This window comes from Pelobates fuscus, chromosome 5, assembly GCF_036172605.1.
Source record: "Pelobates fuscus isolate aPelFus1 chromosome 5, aPelFus1.pri, whole genome shotgun sequence".
NCBI lineage: Eukaryota > Metazoa > Chordata > Amphibia > Anura > Pelobatidae > Pelobates > Pelobates fuscus.
The window spans coordinates 360,259,890-360,279,264 of record NC_086321.1 but is presented as its reverse complement, the minus strand read 5'-3'; the positions used below and the strand labels follow the sequence as shown (position 1 = coordinate 360,279,264).

The window sequence follows — 19,375 nt, the reverse complement described above, 5'->3', positions numbered from 1 at the left end:
TACACACTGTACACCCCCTGCACCCACACACTATACCCCCTACACCTACACATTGTAGTGTGTGTGTGTGTGTATGTATGTATGTATATATATATATATATATATATATATATATATATATATATATACATATATATATATACATACACACACATATATACGCGGCGTGTGTGTTTGTGCTTTAGGGTGCACACCCTAATGCAATAGGCTGCGCACGCCTATGACTATACAGCAAGCATGTCAAACTCGCCGCATGCGGGCCACAATGAATATCTTTGTGGCCCGGTGTCATGCTTACTAAGGCAGAGTAGGCACCTGCTCTTCCCATATTGCAGGTGCCTACTCTGCTAAAATTTACCTGGCCAGGGAGGAGAGGTCGCTGGCGGCAGCGAGGGAGCTCACTCTTCCTGCTCTTCACTGCTCCCTCGCGCGCGCCCTCTGTAGTGATGCCGGTTTCCGGAATATGATGTCATTCCGGTACCCGACATTACTAAATTGCGTGCGTGAGGGAGCAGTGAGGAGCAAGAAGGGAGACCTCCCGAGAGAAGATCCCCACTCGACCCCAGGGAGACGCCCCACACCAGCTCCCAAAGGTAGGGAACAATAAATACAATGATGTTAGTGTGTGTGTCTGTCAGTGTGTGTGTCTGTCAGAGAGTGAGTGTGTGTGTCTGTCAGAGAGTGAGTGTGTGTGTGAGTATGTCTGTCATTGTGTATGTCTGTCAGAGAGTGAGTGTGTGTCTGTCAGTGAGTGTGTGTCTGTCAGTGTTGCGATGGCCACGGTTGGACAATGGAGGACCTGGAGGTGCACGGAGGCCTGTAACGCCACATCACACGTAGACGTGACGTCAACGTGCTCCACCTTCACAGGGTTTCAAGGAGTAGCGAGAGGATCCACAGGGCGCCATTGGGGGTATATCAGAGGCTGAACTCCGGAGTCACATACTGGCAGCGGCAATGTGAGTGGAGTCTGCTTGTTGGCAAATATTGTATTTTTTTTGTTTGTTTTTTAAACAAGGGCTGGGGTTTAGTAGAGGAGGGTGCTGGGATTTAGTATAGAAGGGGGGACTGGGAATAAGTATAGGGGGGGGACTGGGAATAAGTATAGAGGGGGGAGGGACTGGGATTTAGTATAGAGCGAGGGACTGGGGTTAAGTAGAGGGGGGGAGCTGGGATTTAGTAGAGGGGGGAGCTAGGATTCAGTAGAGGGGGGGAACTAGGATTCAGTAGAGGGGGGGACTGGGATTTGGTATAGAGGGGGGACTGGGGTTTAGTAGAGGGGGGGGACTGGGATTTATTATAGAAGGGGGACTGGGATTTAATATAGAAGGGGGACTGGGATTTAGTACGGGGGGACTGGGATTTAATATAGAAGGGGGACTGGGATTTAGTACGGGGGGGACTGGGGTTTAGTAGAGGGTGGGGGGACTGGGTTTCATTATAGAAGGGGGTCTGGGATTTAATATAGAAGGGGGAACTGGGATTTGGTACGGGGGGGACTGGGATTTAATATAGAAGGGGGAACTGGGATTTAGTACAGAGGGGGGAACTGGGGGTTAGTAGAGGGGGGCTGGCGTTTAGTAGAACTTTTTTTTATACTGTACTTTTCAAAACAAGTTTTTCTTTTTTTTTTGTGGCCCACATGAACTGAAACCTTGTTTATTTGGCCTGTGCTAGCCTTTGAATTTGACATGTTTGCTGTGCAGTCTCTTTTGTTGTCTGGGTGTGTATGTGTAGCTTGGGATGTGTGTCTAGGAGAGTATGTGTGGGCCAGGGAGCTCTGCAGATGTTTTTATTTAGTTTTCTTTTTTTTTATGGACCCCACTACTTCCAATGGCACTCCTTGCCTTACCTATGATTTTCCCCAGCTGCGGCCTAAAGATAGACATTTAATTGTTGTGATATTACAGCAGGGGATTTACCTTTTGGCCACCCCTGCTATAGACTCCATTAATTTGAAGAAATGCCCCCATCCCGATTTATTTAACCTTCTATAGCTCAGTAGTTAACCTTCGGTGATCTGATTCGCATGATGTGCCTGCAGTCTTGCCGCTGTCTATAAACAGAGGACAAGGAACTCGTGTCCAGCTACCTGCTACTAAACATGCAGTAATACTGGGCCGCTACCGTATATGACTTTATCCATTTTTACCAAGTGCCTCATTCAGTTAACATTATTCTGGGCTTGGCAGGTGGTGTCACTGCTAATCAGTTCGCAGCTTCAACTTCCTAACTAAACGAGCAATTGTCAAGTAATATCTAAGCTCTGTTTGAATAGTGGAAATAGTTTATACAATGCCAAATCCAAACAGCCAGCTCGGTGCAGTACTGGTTAATTAATAAGCCATTCTTTAGAAAACACGTCTCTAATCAGGGACTGTGTTAAACTCCTGTTTGCGACTCCACTTACTTCTGATTCCTTTCGTCTCCAGCTGTTTAAAACACACTTACGTTTGGTCTCCCATAGCTCATCTCTGCCTCCATAGACATTTAGTCATTTCCAGATTTCTCTTAATCAACAGAAACAGCTTAGTATCAGGGAAATTGACGTTAAATGAAAATCTCCTGTGGAGAGCCCTATTACTATGTATGTAGGAACATTGAGTAGAGAGCCTGAAGTTTCACTGCAAAAAGCACCTTCACAGCAGCAATCAAGAAGTGGGGGGTGAGGAGAAGATGCTTGGCAGCTTTTAATGTATCGAACAGGATTGTAGGGCATAAAATACAATTTTATTGTAGTACAGATGTATACTACTTTTATCCTGACGAAGATTCATTGTGAAACTCATTAACCTTTGTCAAAGCGATCTATTTGCTTTACCGTTATGCATGGTGAAGTCAATCTTTTTGTAAAATGAGGCAACCCTGTCCCATGAAGCTTACAATCTAGTATAAAGATGTCTTCAAGATTTTTTTTTTTTTTTTAATGTTCTTCGTTGTAATATCTTAGTGGGGTTATGTCCCAATTAGTTGTTAATATTTAAACAAGTATATATATATATATATATATATATATATATATATATATATATATATATATATATATATATATATATATATATATATATATATATATATAAAATTTAATTTCGAGCACAAGCAAAATGTTGCTTACTCACCCTTATATTTGTGAATGGAAATTGTTGGTGCTTACAAAATAAACTTGCCAGTCTGTCACATGTGCATTGTTCATGGGATATAGCGCTGGATGTACTCCTTGATCCTGATTGCTTCTGACAATGTTCAATAACCCGTCATTTTCTTTTGGTTATATTGTTGCCTGGGTGTCACACGTAATGTGCCCTGCGCAGTAACCTGCTTTGTCAGATGGGTAAACAATGAATAAGATAATAAGTTAGCAGAGTAGTAGCAGCGATTGAAAATGTATGTGATGTCTCCATATTCCTTCATCCTTTTCTTCTTTCCTTATCTCGGTGAACAGAGAGGAAACACATTGCAGGATTCTACACTTGGACTATGATTAAACAGTTAGGGAATGATAGTCAGTGAGCAGAAAGGAGCTGTTTTGGTGCTTTGACAGCTGTGTGGGTGTAACCAAAACCATTTTACAAATTGACAAATAATGAGTTAACCTGTTACCCATGTGGTACAGTGTCTCATTCTCCCCTCGGTACCAGCTGCCCGTGTTCAGGAAACATACCTTACCTGCAGTTATCAAGCTGCCTGGCTGACTCTGCCGGGGTCTCGGTGCACAGATCTAATGTTATAGCTGGGATTGAGAGATCGGAGTGCATTGCATGTTAATTAACTGATTACACCTGGGTCCCAGCTGCAGTGTGTGTTTGTGTGGAAAGTATGAGAAAACCGTTATATAGAGTATCTGCTTCTCATTATTCCTGTTTAAATATTCCATCCTTGTCGGAAGATGGAATTTAATCTTATGCATGGTTGGACTTTGTTTTAGACTCATTCTATAGCTACGGGGGATTATTTCACCCAAACATGGCCGAGTGTCTTTAGTATCACAGTCTCGGGCAGCTGAGCTCTGGGAAGTTACCTGACTATGACTGAGACCCTTGCAGCTGTTTATTGAATTTTTCATTTAACACTTCTATCAGTCACTGGTTCATTGGATCTAGGGTTTTGTGTTCGCTAATCACCTTGCAAATTTAAGACAGAAATAACTAAAAAGCTGGTAACAAAAACCTCAAACTTAACAATTGGACATTTCTTCCAGCCACTATAATTATTGCAAAAAAACAACAACCACAACTTAATTATTAAAGGGATTCTCCAGTGCCAGGAAAACAAACCCGTGTTCCTGGCTCTAGAGAATCCTGGAGTGCCCCCCTTTCCATGTCGCTGAAGGGGTTAAAACCCCTTCAGCTACTTACCTGAATCCAGCGCAGATGTCCCTTGGCGCTGGGTCAGGCTCAGCGCACGCGGAGGGGGAGACTTACTGCTCATGCGCGGCAATGGCCGTGCGCGCATTAGACCTCCACATAGGAAAGCATTATTCAATCGGACGTGAGGTACGTGAGGACGTCCAGCGTCAGGTAATGGACCAAAAGTCAGTTTAGATTCCGGAAGCATGATTAAAACCTATATATATATATATATATATATATATATATATATATATATATATATATTTTTTTTTTTTAATTTAAATATATGTCAAAAATTCCATTAGAGGCCCATAAAAAGTGTGTTTTTTTAATTTATTTTTTATTCTTTTTTTTTATCTTGGCGGGAAAACATCGATATAACATTAGCAGAGAGTATGTTGTAAAATTCGTATAGCATGTGACTCATTATAACGGTAATAATGGTAGGCATAGGTAGATGCTATACAGGTTATGATTTACACGGTTAGGTATACTTGTTGCCGTCTGCCAAGGGTTTTTAATTTTCACCGAAATCCGCAGTAAGACGTGCATAAACGAACTTTGATGGTTCCGCAATTTAGATACCCGTACATAGTCACAAAGTTGCATACATACGTAAACTATTCGAGATGGGTATTTGGTATACCAGGCCACTGGCAGACCAGTGTCGTGTTGGATGTCTCGCCTTGTATATCGTCCCCTTCGGAGATAGGGGTATTTCCAAGGAAGGAAGAGAAAAAAAGAGAGAAAAAGTGAGCAAAGTGAGGAGGGGAGTGTGGGATATTCGTGGTTCTGTGCTTTGCATCGGGTGAACGGGCCTCGGGGGCTGAGGGGCGGAGCGGTCACCAGGCATTCCCCAGGACGGAGCAGTGGTCTCAGTCCTGACCCAATGTGCTGTCATCCCATGGATCCCAAATCTTATGGAATGTTTTAGTGGACCCTCTCGCTCTAGCTGTCAGGGTGTCCATTTTTTGTTGCAGCCAGGAGGCTGCTGCTGCCTCCCTGATAACAAGTGTTTTTTATTTATTTTTTTTGCAACATATAACAAGAACAATCAAGCAACAAAATGAGTTTGGATCACTTTTACATCACCACACATCTAGTCAAAGCCGTTGTCCAACAATATAGTGGGACATTGATGGCAAACATTTGCATGCCAGGCGTAGCTTTATTGTGAACTGCAGTTATAGCAAAGTTTGCTCAGCTAATACCTTTTATGTTTGTTTTTTTTGTGTGTGATTTCTATCTACCCAGTTTCTTCCTGAATCTGTCTACCGCCTTCAGTTCCTGCCTGGCTAGTCTGTCTGTCTCCTTAGTCTCCTGTTCAGTCTCAGTTTGTCTCTTCCTTCCCCTGTGCATTCTGCATCTATCTGTCCCCTCTGTGACCAGCTCAGTCTCCGACTGTCTGTCCAGCTCCTCAATATCTTATTCTCTAAATGCAGAACTGTAGTACATTTGAATCCAAATCCCAGTCGACTAAAGTCCCAGATCTGCTATTTTAAAATACATTTTGGCGTTTGGATTTTTATTTGCAAAAATTTGGAGTTAAGTAAATAGCCTTGTTAGTCTGTGTCTGTCTCCCGTTTCACATCATTCTGTCTCCCACTCAGTTCTTCTGTCTCCCCAATCTCATGCCCTTCGTCTCGGAATCACATAACTCCTTGTGCATTATAGATCAAAACTTCTGTGTGTGGATATTTCATAGAAACGTTGATCCACAAGTTCACATATGCCTTTTTATTTTTTCCTTTTTATTTCAATCTTTCTTATGTCTGTGCCCTGTAAATTGAGCAAAGACCTCTGCTTATTCTGCAGGCTAGCTCAGTGTATCTTCATTCTCTAACCTACAGCTCCCATACAGTCCATACTATTATGTAACAAAATTTGTTTGATTTGTGACATTAGTATGCCAAGCCACTGCAGAAACTCTTACATAGACATCTGTGAGGGAACCTCTCAGAGGATTCAGGAACTTTTATGGCAAGTACAGGACAAACAAGTACTTGTATGGCCAATGGCTGCACATCTATCTGGTGACATATGAGTCATTGGTTGACCTTATAGCTGCAATGGATTTGCTGTAGTTGTAAGAGGCTCGGTACTGGGACACAGTGACAGGGGACCTCCTTGCATAGGCTGTAATAGTGCTTTGAGTTTCTTCAAAACGGTCAATTGCAGGTCTAGTCCATGTCCACTCTTGCTAACTCCCATTGCTAATGCAGATGTTCTACTAGCAATATCAATTTTGTTTATATTTTAAAGTTTGTCGTTAGCTGAGTCTGTCATCTGCGCTGTTTAACCAATGAATGTCTTTAGAATGATTGGAACTTATCTGGAAATAGAAATTCTGCGTTAGCAGTAGGTGAGTAAGGGGCATGGGCGTAGGAACCCAAAAAAATCTGGGGGGGATAGCATTTTTACTCGCCGGGTATATTCTTATTCCGTAAACTAGGAGTTGTTTATCCCATTGTACAGCGCTACGGAATTTGCAGTCGCTATATAAATGATTAAATAATAACAACATTAAAGGGTCACCACAGGGAAGGGGTTTTACTTACCCGGATACAGCGCCGGGATCCTCCTGATTAGAACCACCCCTACCCTTCCCATGAATATTAGAACCACCCCTACCCCTTCCATGCACAAAAGAACTCCACCTACCCCTTCCACGCACATTAACTCCCTACCCCTTCCATGCATATTAGTACCCCCCTAACCCCTTCCATGCATATTAGAACCCACTCTACCTCTTCCATTCATATTAGTACTCCCCTAACCCCTTCCAATAATTTTTCTACCTACCCCCTCCTCCCATCCATATTAGTAGCCCCCCTAAACCCTTCCAATTATTTTTCTACCTACCCCTCTCCCCTATCCTTATTAGTAGCCCCTCTAACCCTTTCCAATTATTTTTCTGCCATGTTAACTAACGCCAGTGCTGGAGTGCCTACATTAAAAGGCCTGCAGGGACAGGCTATAGACACCAGAACCACTACACTAAGCTGCAGTGCTTCTGGGGACTATAGTGTTTCTTTAATGTGAGGTAAATTAGAGATTAGTGCAACGAATAATATGCTAGATTGCCTACTTACAACCAGATGAGGATGATGATGGGCTCTAGCTGCAGTCTGGCTCCACTGGTCTGGTGTAGAACAGGCTCTCTGGAGGCTGTTTGTAACTGTGGTCACAAAAATCAATGTTCTGTGAGAACGGGAAGCAGCTCCATTTTTTGGGGGTCCTTTACACAGCTCAAGGTCTGGATCCCAGGGTCCACCTTCATGTTCCACCAATGAGTTTGTTCACAGGGGGTGGAGTGTGTAGGGGATGTCCTGATATGTGTGTAAGGAATGCATTGTGTGAATCTGTGTTTGTATGTGTAAGGGCTGCAAGGTGTGATTCTGTGTATGTACGGGATGCAGTGTGTGCGTCTGTAAGGGGTGCATTGAGTGTATGTACGGGGTGCATTGAGTGTGTAAGGTTGCATGATTGTGTGAGTGTGTGTGTGTGTGTGCACGGGGTGCATTGAGTGTGTGTAAGGATGAATTGTGTGTTTCTGTGTGTGTAAGGGTGGTATGATTGTGTGATTGTGTGTGTGTGTGTGTGTGTGTGTGTGTGTGTGTGTGTGGTGGATGTCAATCTCTCTCCCTCCCTTGTCACTCTTTCTCCCCCCCCCTCCCTGCTTCTTTCTCCCCCCCCTCCCTCCCTGCTTCTTTCTCCCCCCCCTCCCTCCCTGCTTCTTTCTCCCCCCCCCTCCCTCCCTGCTTCTTTCTCCCCCCCCTCCCTCCCTGCTTCCTTCTCCCCCCCCTCCCTCCCTGCTTCCTTCTCCCCCCCTCCCTCCCTGCTTCCTTCTCCCCCCCCTCCCTCCCTGCTTCCTTCTCCCCCCCCTCCCTCCCTGCTTCTTTCTCCCCCCCCTCCCTCCCTGCTTCTTTCTCCCCCCCTCCCTCCCTGCTTCTTTCTCCCCCCCCTCCCTCCCTGCTTCTTTCTCCCCCCCTCCCTCCCTGCTTCTTTCTCCCCCCCTCCCTCCCTGCTTCTTTCTCCCCCCCTCCCTCCCTGCTTCTTTCTCCCCCCCTCCCTGCTTCTTTCTCCCCCCCCTCCCTGCTTCTTTCTCCCCCCCTCCCTGCTTCTTTCTCCCCCCCCTCCCTCCCTGCTTCTTTCTCCCCCCCTCCCTCCCTGCTTCTTTCTCCCCCCCTCCCTGCTTCTTTCTCCCCCCCCTCCCTGCTTCTTTCTCCCCCCCTCCCTGCTTCTTTCTCCCCCCCTCCCTCCCTGCTTCTTTCTCCCCCCCTCCCTGCTTCTTTCTCCCCCCCCTCCCTGCTTTTTTCTCCCCCCCTCCCTGCTTCTTTCTCCCCCCCTCCCTGCTTCTTTCTCCCCCCCCTCCCTGCTTCTTTCTCCCCCCCCTCCCTGCTTCTTTCTCCCCCCCTCCCTGCTTCTTTCTCCCCCCCTCCCTGCTTCTTTCCCCCCCCCTCCCTGCTTCTTTCTCCCCCCCCCCCTCCCTGCTTCTTTCTCCCCCCCCCTGCTTCTTTCTCCCCCCCCCTGCTTCTTTCTCCCCCCCTCCCTGCTTCTTTCCCCCCTCCCTGCTTCTTTCCCCCCCTCCCTGCTTCTTTCCCCCCCTCCCTGCTTCTTTCTCCCCCCCTCCCTGCTTCTTCCCCCCCCCTCCCTGTTTCTTTATTTCCCCACCCTCCCTCCCTGTTTCTTTATTTCCCCTCCCTCCCTGTTTCTTTATTCCCCCCCCTTCCCCCCCTGTTTCTTTATTTCCCCTTCCTCCCTCCCTCCCTGTTTCTTTATTTCCCCTCCCTCCCTGTTTCTTTATTCCCCCCCTCCCCCCTCCCTCCCTGTTTCTTTATTCCCCCCCCCTGTTTCTTTATTTCCCCCCCCCCCTCCCCTCCCTGTTTCTTTATTTCCCCTTCCTCCCTCCCTCCCTGTTTCTTTATTTCCCCTCCCTCCCTGTTTCTTTATTCCCCCCCCCTCCCTCTTCCCCCCTTCCTGTTTCTTTCTCTCCCTCCCTCCCCTACCTATGATGTAGCGTGGCCGAGCGCTGTATAGTCCGCCGGTACAGGGAGCTTTTGTTTCCTGTACCCGGCGGACTAACAGGAAGTGCACACTCAGTGTGCACTTCCTGTTAGTCCGGCCGGGTACAGGAGACAGATGCTCCCTGTACCGGCGGACTATACAGCGCTCGGCTACGCTACAGTGAAGGAGTGACAGGAGGGAGCGCTGAGCGCTTCCCTCCTGTCAGCCCCTCTCTTCATGCTGCGCCCGGGCGGTGCGCTCTCATGGACGCACCAGCCCGGGCAAAGCTGCAGCCGCCTGAGGCTCTCTGCAGAGCGCTCGGGCGGCTGCAGCATCAGGGGGGGGCGGCGGAGCTGGGGGGGATTTCCCCATACCTGTCCCCCCCGCATGATTTGCTGGGGGGGATGCGTCCCCCCCATCCCCCCCGGTTCCTACGCCCATGGTAAGGGGCCAAGCCTCTGGAACCCCCGGACAGAAACCGATTGACCAAGAACTGGGGGACAGTGCCTGCATCCTGTTAGAACCATTACCACTGCAAGGACATATGGTGGATATAGTGCTTAGGGGGTAGGCCACTCCTTTATAAGCAAAATAGCCAAATGAGTTTTTACAGCTCTATTTTGGCCTCATTTTTTAAAACAAATCATTGAAGTGAGTAATCCCCAAGTCCTATATTAATCAATAGTTTAGAACATTCTCTGTTGCCCTACACCGCTGCTCTTTAATACAAATAGTTGGTAGTCTAAAGGCCTTGTTCACTAAATACCGAATTGCAGTAAATGGAAAACCAAACTGCACAATTCTAACTCAAATAGCTCATTATAGCTAATAAGGAATTCGTTTCCAAATCACATTTTTTTTGTTGCCTACATTTTGCTATTTATTTTCACTGCAACTTGATATTTACTTAAAGGGACTCTCCAGTGCCAGGAAAACAATCTGTTTTCCTGGCACTGCAGGTCCCCTCTTCCTCCCACCACCCATCCCTGGTTGCTGAAGGGGTGAAAATTCACCCCTTCAGTGACTTACCTGAGACCCCCGACAATGTCCCTGGGCGGTGGTTTCGGGTCTCCACTGCTCCTCCCCTTCATCATGTCAGCCGGCGGGGGAGACTGTTCCCGCCCGCCGGCTGAGGAGACCTAATGGTCATGCGCGGCAATGCCGCACATGTGCATTAGAGCTATCCATAAGAAAGCATTGAAAATGCTTTTCAATGCTTTCCTATGGGGAATTGAGCGATGCTGGAGGTCCTCACACAGCTTGAGGACGTCCAGCGACGCTCTAGCACAGAAAACCTGTGCTATGAATCAGGAAGTGTCCTCTAGTGGCTGTCTAGTAGACATCCACTAGAGGAGAAGTTAACCCTGCAAGGTAATTATTGCAATTTATAAAAACTGCAATAATTACAGTTGCAGGGTTAAGGGTAGTGGGAGTTGGCACCCAGACCACTCCAATGGGCAGAAGTGGTCTGGGTGCCTGGAGTGTCCCTTTAATAAACCCTCAAATCTGATGTCTAGCAGAACATTCTCAACCTTTCGAGCTCTCGATACAGTTTTTACTTATCCACCTGGCACTCCAGAAATATATTAGTGTGCTGACCTACCACAGTGTGGCGCTGTTGCAGCATTAGTTGTGAGACAAAGATCTGCAATGCTGCCAAGCTGTAGAATCTTGTCTCTGCCTTTCAGCATTGCTAATAACATGATGGCTCCTTGTACTGTTATTGCGAGAGCGTTAAAACAAGCATGCTTGCACTTCATCAGCTCGCGAGGGAATCCTATTTCCCACAGACACACAGCAGGTGTGAATGATTTGAAGCTGCTCAGTATGCGGCAAAAGGGAATTTGGGATGTTTTCCTTACTTTACAGAAAGCATTTTACACACTTAAGTGCCTACAGGAAGTCATGGCATATAAAGAAGTAATATAGCGTGTATATATTTATATGTATGTGTGTCTTTATACATGTACTAGTAAAATCTAAGCTCAAGTTCCATAACAATGTATTACATGGTAATTGTTGTAGATGGCAAAGCTAACAAAGTTAGTGGCAAGTGAGGATTTAAAGTGATTTTCATATTTAAAGGGACACTATAGTCACAGAACAACTATAGCTTATTGCATTTGTTTTGGTGAATAGAAACATTCCCTTCAGGCTTTTTGCTGTAAACACTGTCTTTTCAGAGAAAATGCAGTGTTTACATTACAGCCTAGGGACAACCCAATTGGCCACTCCTCAGATGGCGACTAGAGGTGCTTCCTGGGACAGTGCTGCACAATGTGGCTGACATTCATTGATTCAATTCATCATGATTGTGTTCCTGAGCCAAATCACTTTGTTTATGCAGCCCTAAGTACACATCTTATGCATATGACTTACACAACCTTCCTAAACACTTTCTGTAAAGTGAGATCTATTGGTTACACTTTCTGCACTATTAATAGCTTGCTAGACCTTGTAGAAACCCCCTGTGTGTGATTATATTTAAACACAGAGCAGGAGAGAAAATCTTGTAAAGTTAGTTAACATTTGATTGAAAATAAAATCATTTTTTTTCATGCAGGCTGTGTCAGTCACAGACACGGAAGGTGTGGCTAGGGCTGCATAAACAGAAACCAAAGGGCTTTCTAGAAATGCTGCCTAGCCCAGGTGATGTGAGTTGTAGTCCAATGACAGATGTAGAATGTATTACTTACTGTTGTCCTACGTGATCATGCAGCATGCGTTATGACACTGGTGAGGGTATAATGGTGCCAATAAAGTTATTTGGTTCCAGTTAGAAGTGACCAAGTTTAGTACCCACTCCTACTAGACCGACCTTAAAAAGGTCAGTGAGCATAACTCCATAGAAGCCAGTCTTTGATTTTCTAGGGGAAAAAAACCTTTAGAAAGAGTATGGCTTTTTTCTGTCTTTGGAGATTAATTGATTTTCCCTTTCCCGCTGACATAATAATAAATGGGTACTCGAGTCCCCCCCAGAGACAAAAAAAAAATGTGTTTTTGACCATGGTGCCAACTTTTGCTTTGACCTTATGTTTGATGTGGACTGTTCACTCCCCTATGTCCGTTGGAAGCCACCTCCTGCTGTAGATTAGGAACAGTTTGTGCGAATTAACCTGCATGCGACAAACTGTATCCAATATAAAGGAGTCTCTCCTTCCCCAGGAAACCAGCTGTGTGATTTGCATTGTATCCTGACTCTAGCACTGCATCAATGCCAGGGAAAAAATATTGTTTCTACCTTTATTGCAAAACCATCGGCCCGTGAAAAGGTGTCGAGCGCTGCTACAGTGACACATTCCCCCGGGGAATAGAAAGCCCTCCCGTTTAAGCTGAATATAGTAAGCTGCTTAATTGAATGTATAGCCAGGAAACGAGGACATGCTCAAAATCCTTTCCCGCTATAATGAAGATTCACGACCTACCTATGTCAAATACTTACCTCTCCTAGTTTTAAATGGATCATACAACCCCGTGCAAAATAATCCCTACATTCCCAACGCATGAGCTATTTCACACTGTGTAAAATTAACAATGTACATCTCCTCTCACACACATATTATTTATAGAGCGCCAACATATTCTTCATTTATACTGCAGTACGCACAGAACATCACAAGATGAATAAACTGCTTCAACTGCCTGGAGCTATAGGATTCTGTTTACGTCCATAGAGAATCATAGATGATTTAGGTTTAGTTGCAAAGCAGACATTGCTGGGTTTTTACTTCATGTTTTTTTTTGGTGAAAAAAGCATCACTTCAGTACAGCCGGTCTTTATTCCTGCAGGTTTTCTTATTCCATATATCTAGGATATAACCCACATGGGAAATGTCTCTCTATCAAACTGATGGGTAAAGTGAGTCAAAATCATATTTTCAAGCTGCCTGTGAGGTGCAATCTTTTAATATTTCATACGAGCTGTTTGGCCTATGCTTTATTCTGTAGCTGTAGTTAAAGGTTACATTTCAAAGAGGGCTTTTCCTATAGTTTATTTGATCCCTTTAAACGCATGCTGAAATCAAGAGATTCTTCGTACATAGCCCACTAAAACCTGTAATGTAGACCTCAATACAGGAGCTTATTCCCTTTAGGTTCAGCTGTATCCCTCTGTTATTTCTGTGTCTATGATCAATTAGCCCACTGTGCCTCAACAGCGACCCTCAAACTAGGTACTCAACAACTTCTAGAACCCTGTTACCTCCTTAGAGTGTAAGCTTCAGCAAGATGCAACATCTAATTCTTCTGAATGTACGTTGTAAATAGGCCATATGGGGACAGGTGTAAAAGGAAGGAGTTTGACTCTTCGTGCCCCCAGAATGTAATTGTCCATTGTTGATCTAGAACAAAAATATTTTCAAGGTTTCTCACTAAGCTCTAAAGGATCAGAAATTCTAAATGTTTCTTAACTTTTTAAACCAAACAAGCTTAGTTGGCAAAGTTCTTTAAGTCTGCTGTTGTGTTTCATTTCATCTTATTTGCCTTCAAATTTGGCATTAACTTTACATGTCTGACAATTCACACTTTAGTAAATAGCCCTATGTGTCCACAATTAAAGCAGAAAAGCCACAATATGGACAAGAGGAATTGAAACAACATTTCCGCCGCAATAAGCATCTTCAGCGTACTTTAAAGCGCCTCCCCACCCCCCTCCCAGTTTGTTCTTCCACCTTCTTCTGAAAATGTGCTCTTTGTGTATGCTGTAACTGCTCGGGACACTGCGGCAATTGAGAGTTTTCAGAAATGGACCTCACATGCGGAGTGACAGAGCGTCTGGAGATGCTAGTGGCTTTTAGCATTGCACAGCGGCTGCTGTAGGCATTTATAGTAAATTATACAATTAAAAACCACAAGAGACTGGCCTCTGCCATTGTAATGAGATTTACAGCCAGGACAGGGTGATTCTAGGTCTAGGTTCTAGTTAATACTCAGACCTATTCGAGGTTACTATTGATCTGTGGTTTGATTTATACAGCGATCATTTACAGTGCACAGACTGCAAGGAGGGGAGGGGGGATATTGAACAAGAAAACCCAAAATTGCATAAATATATTAAACTAGTATTTCCAAAAGAATCTCTACAGATAAGATTACTGTCTTCAACACTGTAAAGGGAGGTAGAAAGATCATATATAATATATTGCATTAAGTGCAATAAATATATATATTCGCCACCCCCCCTCCCCAAAATACATTATTGTGAGCAGTTGAAGGGACACTATAGTCACCATAACAGCTTATTGAATTTGTTCTGGTGAGTAGAATCATTACCTTCAGGCTTTTTGCTTTAAACACTGTCTTTTCAGAGAAAATGCAGTGTTTACATTACAGCCTGGTGATAACTTCACTGGCCACTCCTCAGATGGCTGTTAGAGATCATTCCTGGGTCATGGCTGCCTAAAATGCATCCAAACATTCAGTATCCTCACCCTGTGCATGCAGACACTGAACTTTCCTCATAGAGATTCATTGATTCAATTAATCTCTATGAGGAGATGCTGATTGGCCAGGGCTGTGTTTGAATTGTGCTGCCTCTTTGTCAGTCTCAGCCAATCCTACAGGGAAGCACTGTGATTGGATGAGGCTACCACTTCTGATGATGTCACTGCTTGTTTCTTTTTTGAGGCAAACAGCATGCAGATCTACAGCTCCTGGCTTGAATACAGTAAGATTTTGCTATATTTATGGAGACATGAGGGATCCAGGGGGGCTAGACGGTGGTTTTAAAAACTATAGGGTCAGGAATACGTTTGTGTTCCTGACCTTATAGTGATCCTTTAATGAGATGCCTTTAAAACCATGCAGTTTGCAGTGAGAACCTTTTATTCCTGTACAAATTGCAAAGTATAGGGTTGTCATAGAAATTGCTGTGTGGGTCCCTTGTACAGTTCATTCATCCACTATATTTAACACAACCATACTGCAAATGTTTAGATTTCAGTGTTCTAGTACTTGTACTGCTGTCCGTTTTCCCAAATTTTAGTCTTTTGGCCATGTATTTTTAGCTTATGAAAGATACTCAATAGGATTGACTAGAACTGCGTAACAAACGTGTTGCATATATATGGTCCATATTAAACTTTAGATATAAAGTGATGTAATTAAAACAAACCATCAAAACACCAAATCCACTACAGTGTGCTGTAGTGGTTATGGTGCCAGGAGTGCCCTGGCCTTCTCCCCCATCCAGTGTAAATAGTCAAACACCTTCTAATGGTTGGGTTTTTTCACCTGTGGCTGAGTGATGCTGCTCCCCACTTCCTTTACTTGTCTGTACCATGCATGGAGATGCAGGGCTTAGCTCATTGGCTTAACACAGTCAGCTGACACTCCCAGCGTTGCACGGCAGAGCTTAGACGAAATTTCCTGCTATGTGTAGGATGTAATGGAGTCAGAGAGCAGTGCCCTGCAAACTCCTAATACGAAGTCTAACCACTCTAATACAGTTATGCTACTTAGAATCAGGGATCCTCCTGGCACCATAACCACTACATCACTCGCTCAGACTGTTCTTTTATGCTGCGTCAGCACTGTTTAGAAGACCAGTGAGCACATCCATTTTTCCTGGAATACATAAATATAACCTGTGTCTTTCCTTTTTGAATACGGTACATTTTGTTTTTCACAGTATTCTTTAGAGTGTGGGTGCCATTTTCTTTTTTATATTTTTTTTTGTGAGCCCCTGGGGGCAGGAGCCTTGACAACTGTAGCATGAAAGTGTAATGCATGTATATGGTGATGAAAACCAATATACTATATCATCACTATATACTATATCATCAGCAAAGAACTGATTGTTCACGGAGAGCTTGTATTGATAGATTCTGGGGTAAGTTTATAAAAGTTGCAAACAGAAACGTAGATCAAAACTTCTAATAGAGGCAAACAATGGGATTAGTAGTAGAATGATTAATCTCCCCAGTGGCATAACATCTGCCTCGATTTAATATTGTTGGTGAAACCTTGTATTTTTTTTTTAAACTTTATTCTTTATTCTATGAGTGTGTTTTATGCTGTGTGTCCAGTTATTTGGAAAGAAATGATCAGCACCATAAATAATTCAGTTTTTTTTAATCATAAATAATTACACATATATGCATGAACCCTCTTTTTCTGAAATAAGTGATTATTATTTTTTTCGTTGATCTGTCATTATTCTATTTTTATTTTCCATTGTTTTCAATGGAAAAGCGTCCCAAGTGTGGTCTGCTCAGTTACAGCATACGATCTGCCACTTGCTGATTTACAGAAAGAATGGGCAATTGTCTTTTGTCTGCTGTCACTTTTTGTGCTTCTGTGATATGAAAGCACTGAGTGAGTTGGCACGAGGCAGCTCTATCTGCCAATCAGCGCCCCACTGCTATGTCATGCCCCATCTTGGGGGGCCATTTCAAATGCCTGGAAAGAACAGAAGGGCTAATATAAAGAGTGAACATAATTTTATGGGTTTTGTGCTGTTTGCGCCTGCAGGGATCTCGCTTTTCTCCGTTGGAACATTCTTGGCAAAAGGCACAAACCTTCCGTGACGGCTTTAAATTAATTACAGCTGTGTTGATTTTAATGGGAATTTGCCATTTCTCACCACTCTTTGTAGTTATTAACCTTTCATATTCAAGATATGACTTTAGGATTTTTGCTTACTTGTTGGAATGCAAGCTGTTAAGACCTAGCAGTGGTTAATAAAACACAGTGATTTAGATTCATTTTGCTCTTACCCCCCACCCCCCTTATTCACACCCACCCACATCTGATTTCTAAAAATGTATATTTTGAGAAATGGATGTATGCCAAGAAAACAGAGCATAAAAAATGGATTCCTGTGAAGGCTGTGTGAGGATGTAGATGCTCAGAAGATAAATGGTGCTCTTATCTCTTGTCCCATGTACACAGGAGATTTGTAACAACTGATAATGAACGGCTTTCATGCCATTTTGTGTTTGCTATTTAATTAAAGGTTGTTTTGACGTATTTAATTCTTCAGAATCAATTAAATTGCATTCTGCTTCCCTATTGCTCTCCAGTAAGGGATGGCGTTCAGCATTAAAAAATAATTGCTCTTGTAATATGTTTGGAAATTGAGCTGAATTTGTTCCTCTCTGTACTTATTACTCCCCAGGGTGCACCCCCAGGAAATGCGGCCGAGCAGTAACAGACGCTGTTATAACTCGCCAGGAGGCAGAGAAACTGCTAAGGTAAGCGTTCGTCTATGCGCAGTGCTAAATAATACTGTAATTCATTATACAAAAGAGTTTGTCCATGCTGTTTGATGGAAGTATACTGTTAGTGCCCAGAATGGACAGATCCCAGGAGTCAGGTGGGCATAGCTCGTGTGCCCGAGGGACACGGCACGCCATTAATAGAAAATAAGAATAGTGATGTTACCATAAATATGATGTTTAAATATGTCGTTTTATGCTGTTACCATAAATATGAAGTGCGATTTCACTGTGTGTTGAGTGAAATCAATAGGGGGTTCAGGTATGGTTAATCTTTTAGTTGTGTTTTATTACTTTACCCCCACATAAATGTGTGCCCGCTGGGGGTGATATTTTAGGTACAGCAATGGATGTGTATGAAAGAAAAGTATATATTTTTTTTTTTGTAAATCTCTTTTTTATTGAGGCATAAAGTTATGTGGGTACAGAATGTAGAAAGGGAGACAATAAGGTTTCAAGCAATACGGGGGTAATACCATGCAATACATATCATCTCTGTACGGTGTTAGCCTCATTTTTGTAGATATTATGTTCAATGTTTCTTTTCTTTTTGTTTTTTGTTTTTTCAATCAAGACATTTGAAGCTGTGAGACTCGCAGGTCTCCATAATGAATTATATGCAATTTAAATCAACATTAACAGTTCGGGCACGCAGGCCCACATTGCTGTTGGGTTCGCAAATCACTAATGTCAGTTCAGTCACGTTTCTGGTTGGATAAATAGTCAAGTGTGTGTTAGCTGGTGTCTCCCCCAGTGTCTGTGTGGTTTGGGTGTGTTTGGGAGTCAGGTGGAGTGAGCGCCACCATAGCTGTTGGAGCGTAGTTTGTGGGTTACTTTCTTCAGTAGGGGTGTGAGTTAGCTCCTTCCCCTCCTTGTTTTCCTTATTCCCTTACTGTGGTTGGACCCTCCTTTTCTATGTCTGTCCCCCCGAGGGGTTGAGTGAGTTGGTAAGTCCGAAACTTGTTTGGTTCCTTAGATTTCAGGGTTGTATGTAGTGTTGGCTGGGGGTCTACGGTGGCTGGGTAAGCTCTTGTTTAGGGTCTGTCGTTCTCCCTTGTGTTGGTGCGTTCCTGGGGGCTGAGGCAGGAGTGTAGCTAGGTCAACAGGGGGGGGGGGAGGTGGGAGGGGGGTGGGTTGAAGGTATGTCGGGTAGAAGAGGGGGATCAGGTGCGTCCTTTGTCCGTCGTCCTCAGTCGTGTTTGTTGTGGGTTGGTCTAGTCTGGCTGTGTCTCAGTGGGCGTTAGTTCTGATGGTCTGTTGGAATCCTTCTTTTGCTGTCTCAAGGATCCAGTGTGTCCAAATGTCTAGGTAGGTCTTATGGGTCTGGTTGGCCGTCATCGTCAGTTCCTCAATTTTCCTAAGGTCTTCCATTTGGCTAAACCACGTCAGTAGCGGGGGTGTTGTAGTTTGCTTCCAGAATTGGGGGAGCACCTGTTTGGCTGTGTTAAGTATTCTAACGGTTATAGATTTTTTGTATTTGGAGTGTGGGACAGTTGTATGGTGTAGGAGCATTGCAGCCGGTTCCAGGGGGAGGGGCGCATCCGAGAACTTCTCCAGGACCTTGTGTATTCCCTCCCAGTATGTTTTGATTTTCTCACAGTCCCACCATATGTGTTTTATGGTTCCCACCTCTTTTTCGCATCTCCAGCATTGGTCAGAGTGGGTTGGGTCAATTTGGTGTAGGAGGTGTGGTGTTTTGTACCATTGTGTTAATAATTTGTATGCTGTCTCTTGAGTTTTACTGTGTGTTGAGCAGTGGTGTGTTAGGTAACAGATGGACTCCCATTCCTTATCCGTGAGTGT

General features: G+C 44.1%; 1 protein-coding gene across 1 annotated transcript in view; it reads left to right on the top strand.

Moving 5' to 3' along the window:
• OGFOD3 (2-oxoglutarate and iron dependent oxygenase domain containing 3) overlaps positions 1-19,375 on the top strand; it is a 129,548-nt gene that overhangs the window by 5,220 nt on the left and 104,953 nt on the right. Inside the window, exon 3 of the mRNA XM_063456016.1 lies at positions 17,473-17,548. Coding sequence (XP_063312086.1) covers positions 17,473-17,548 — 76 coding nt within the window. The remainder of the gene's footprint in view (positions 1-17,472; positions 17,549-19,375) is intronic.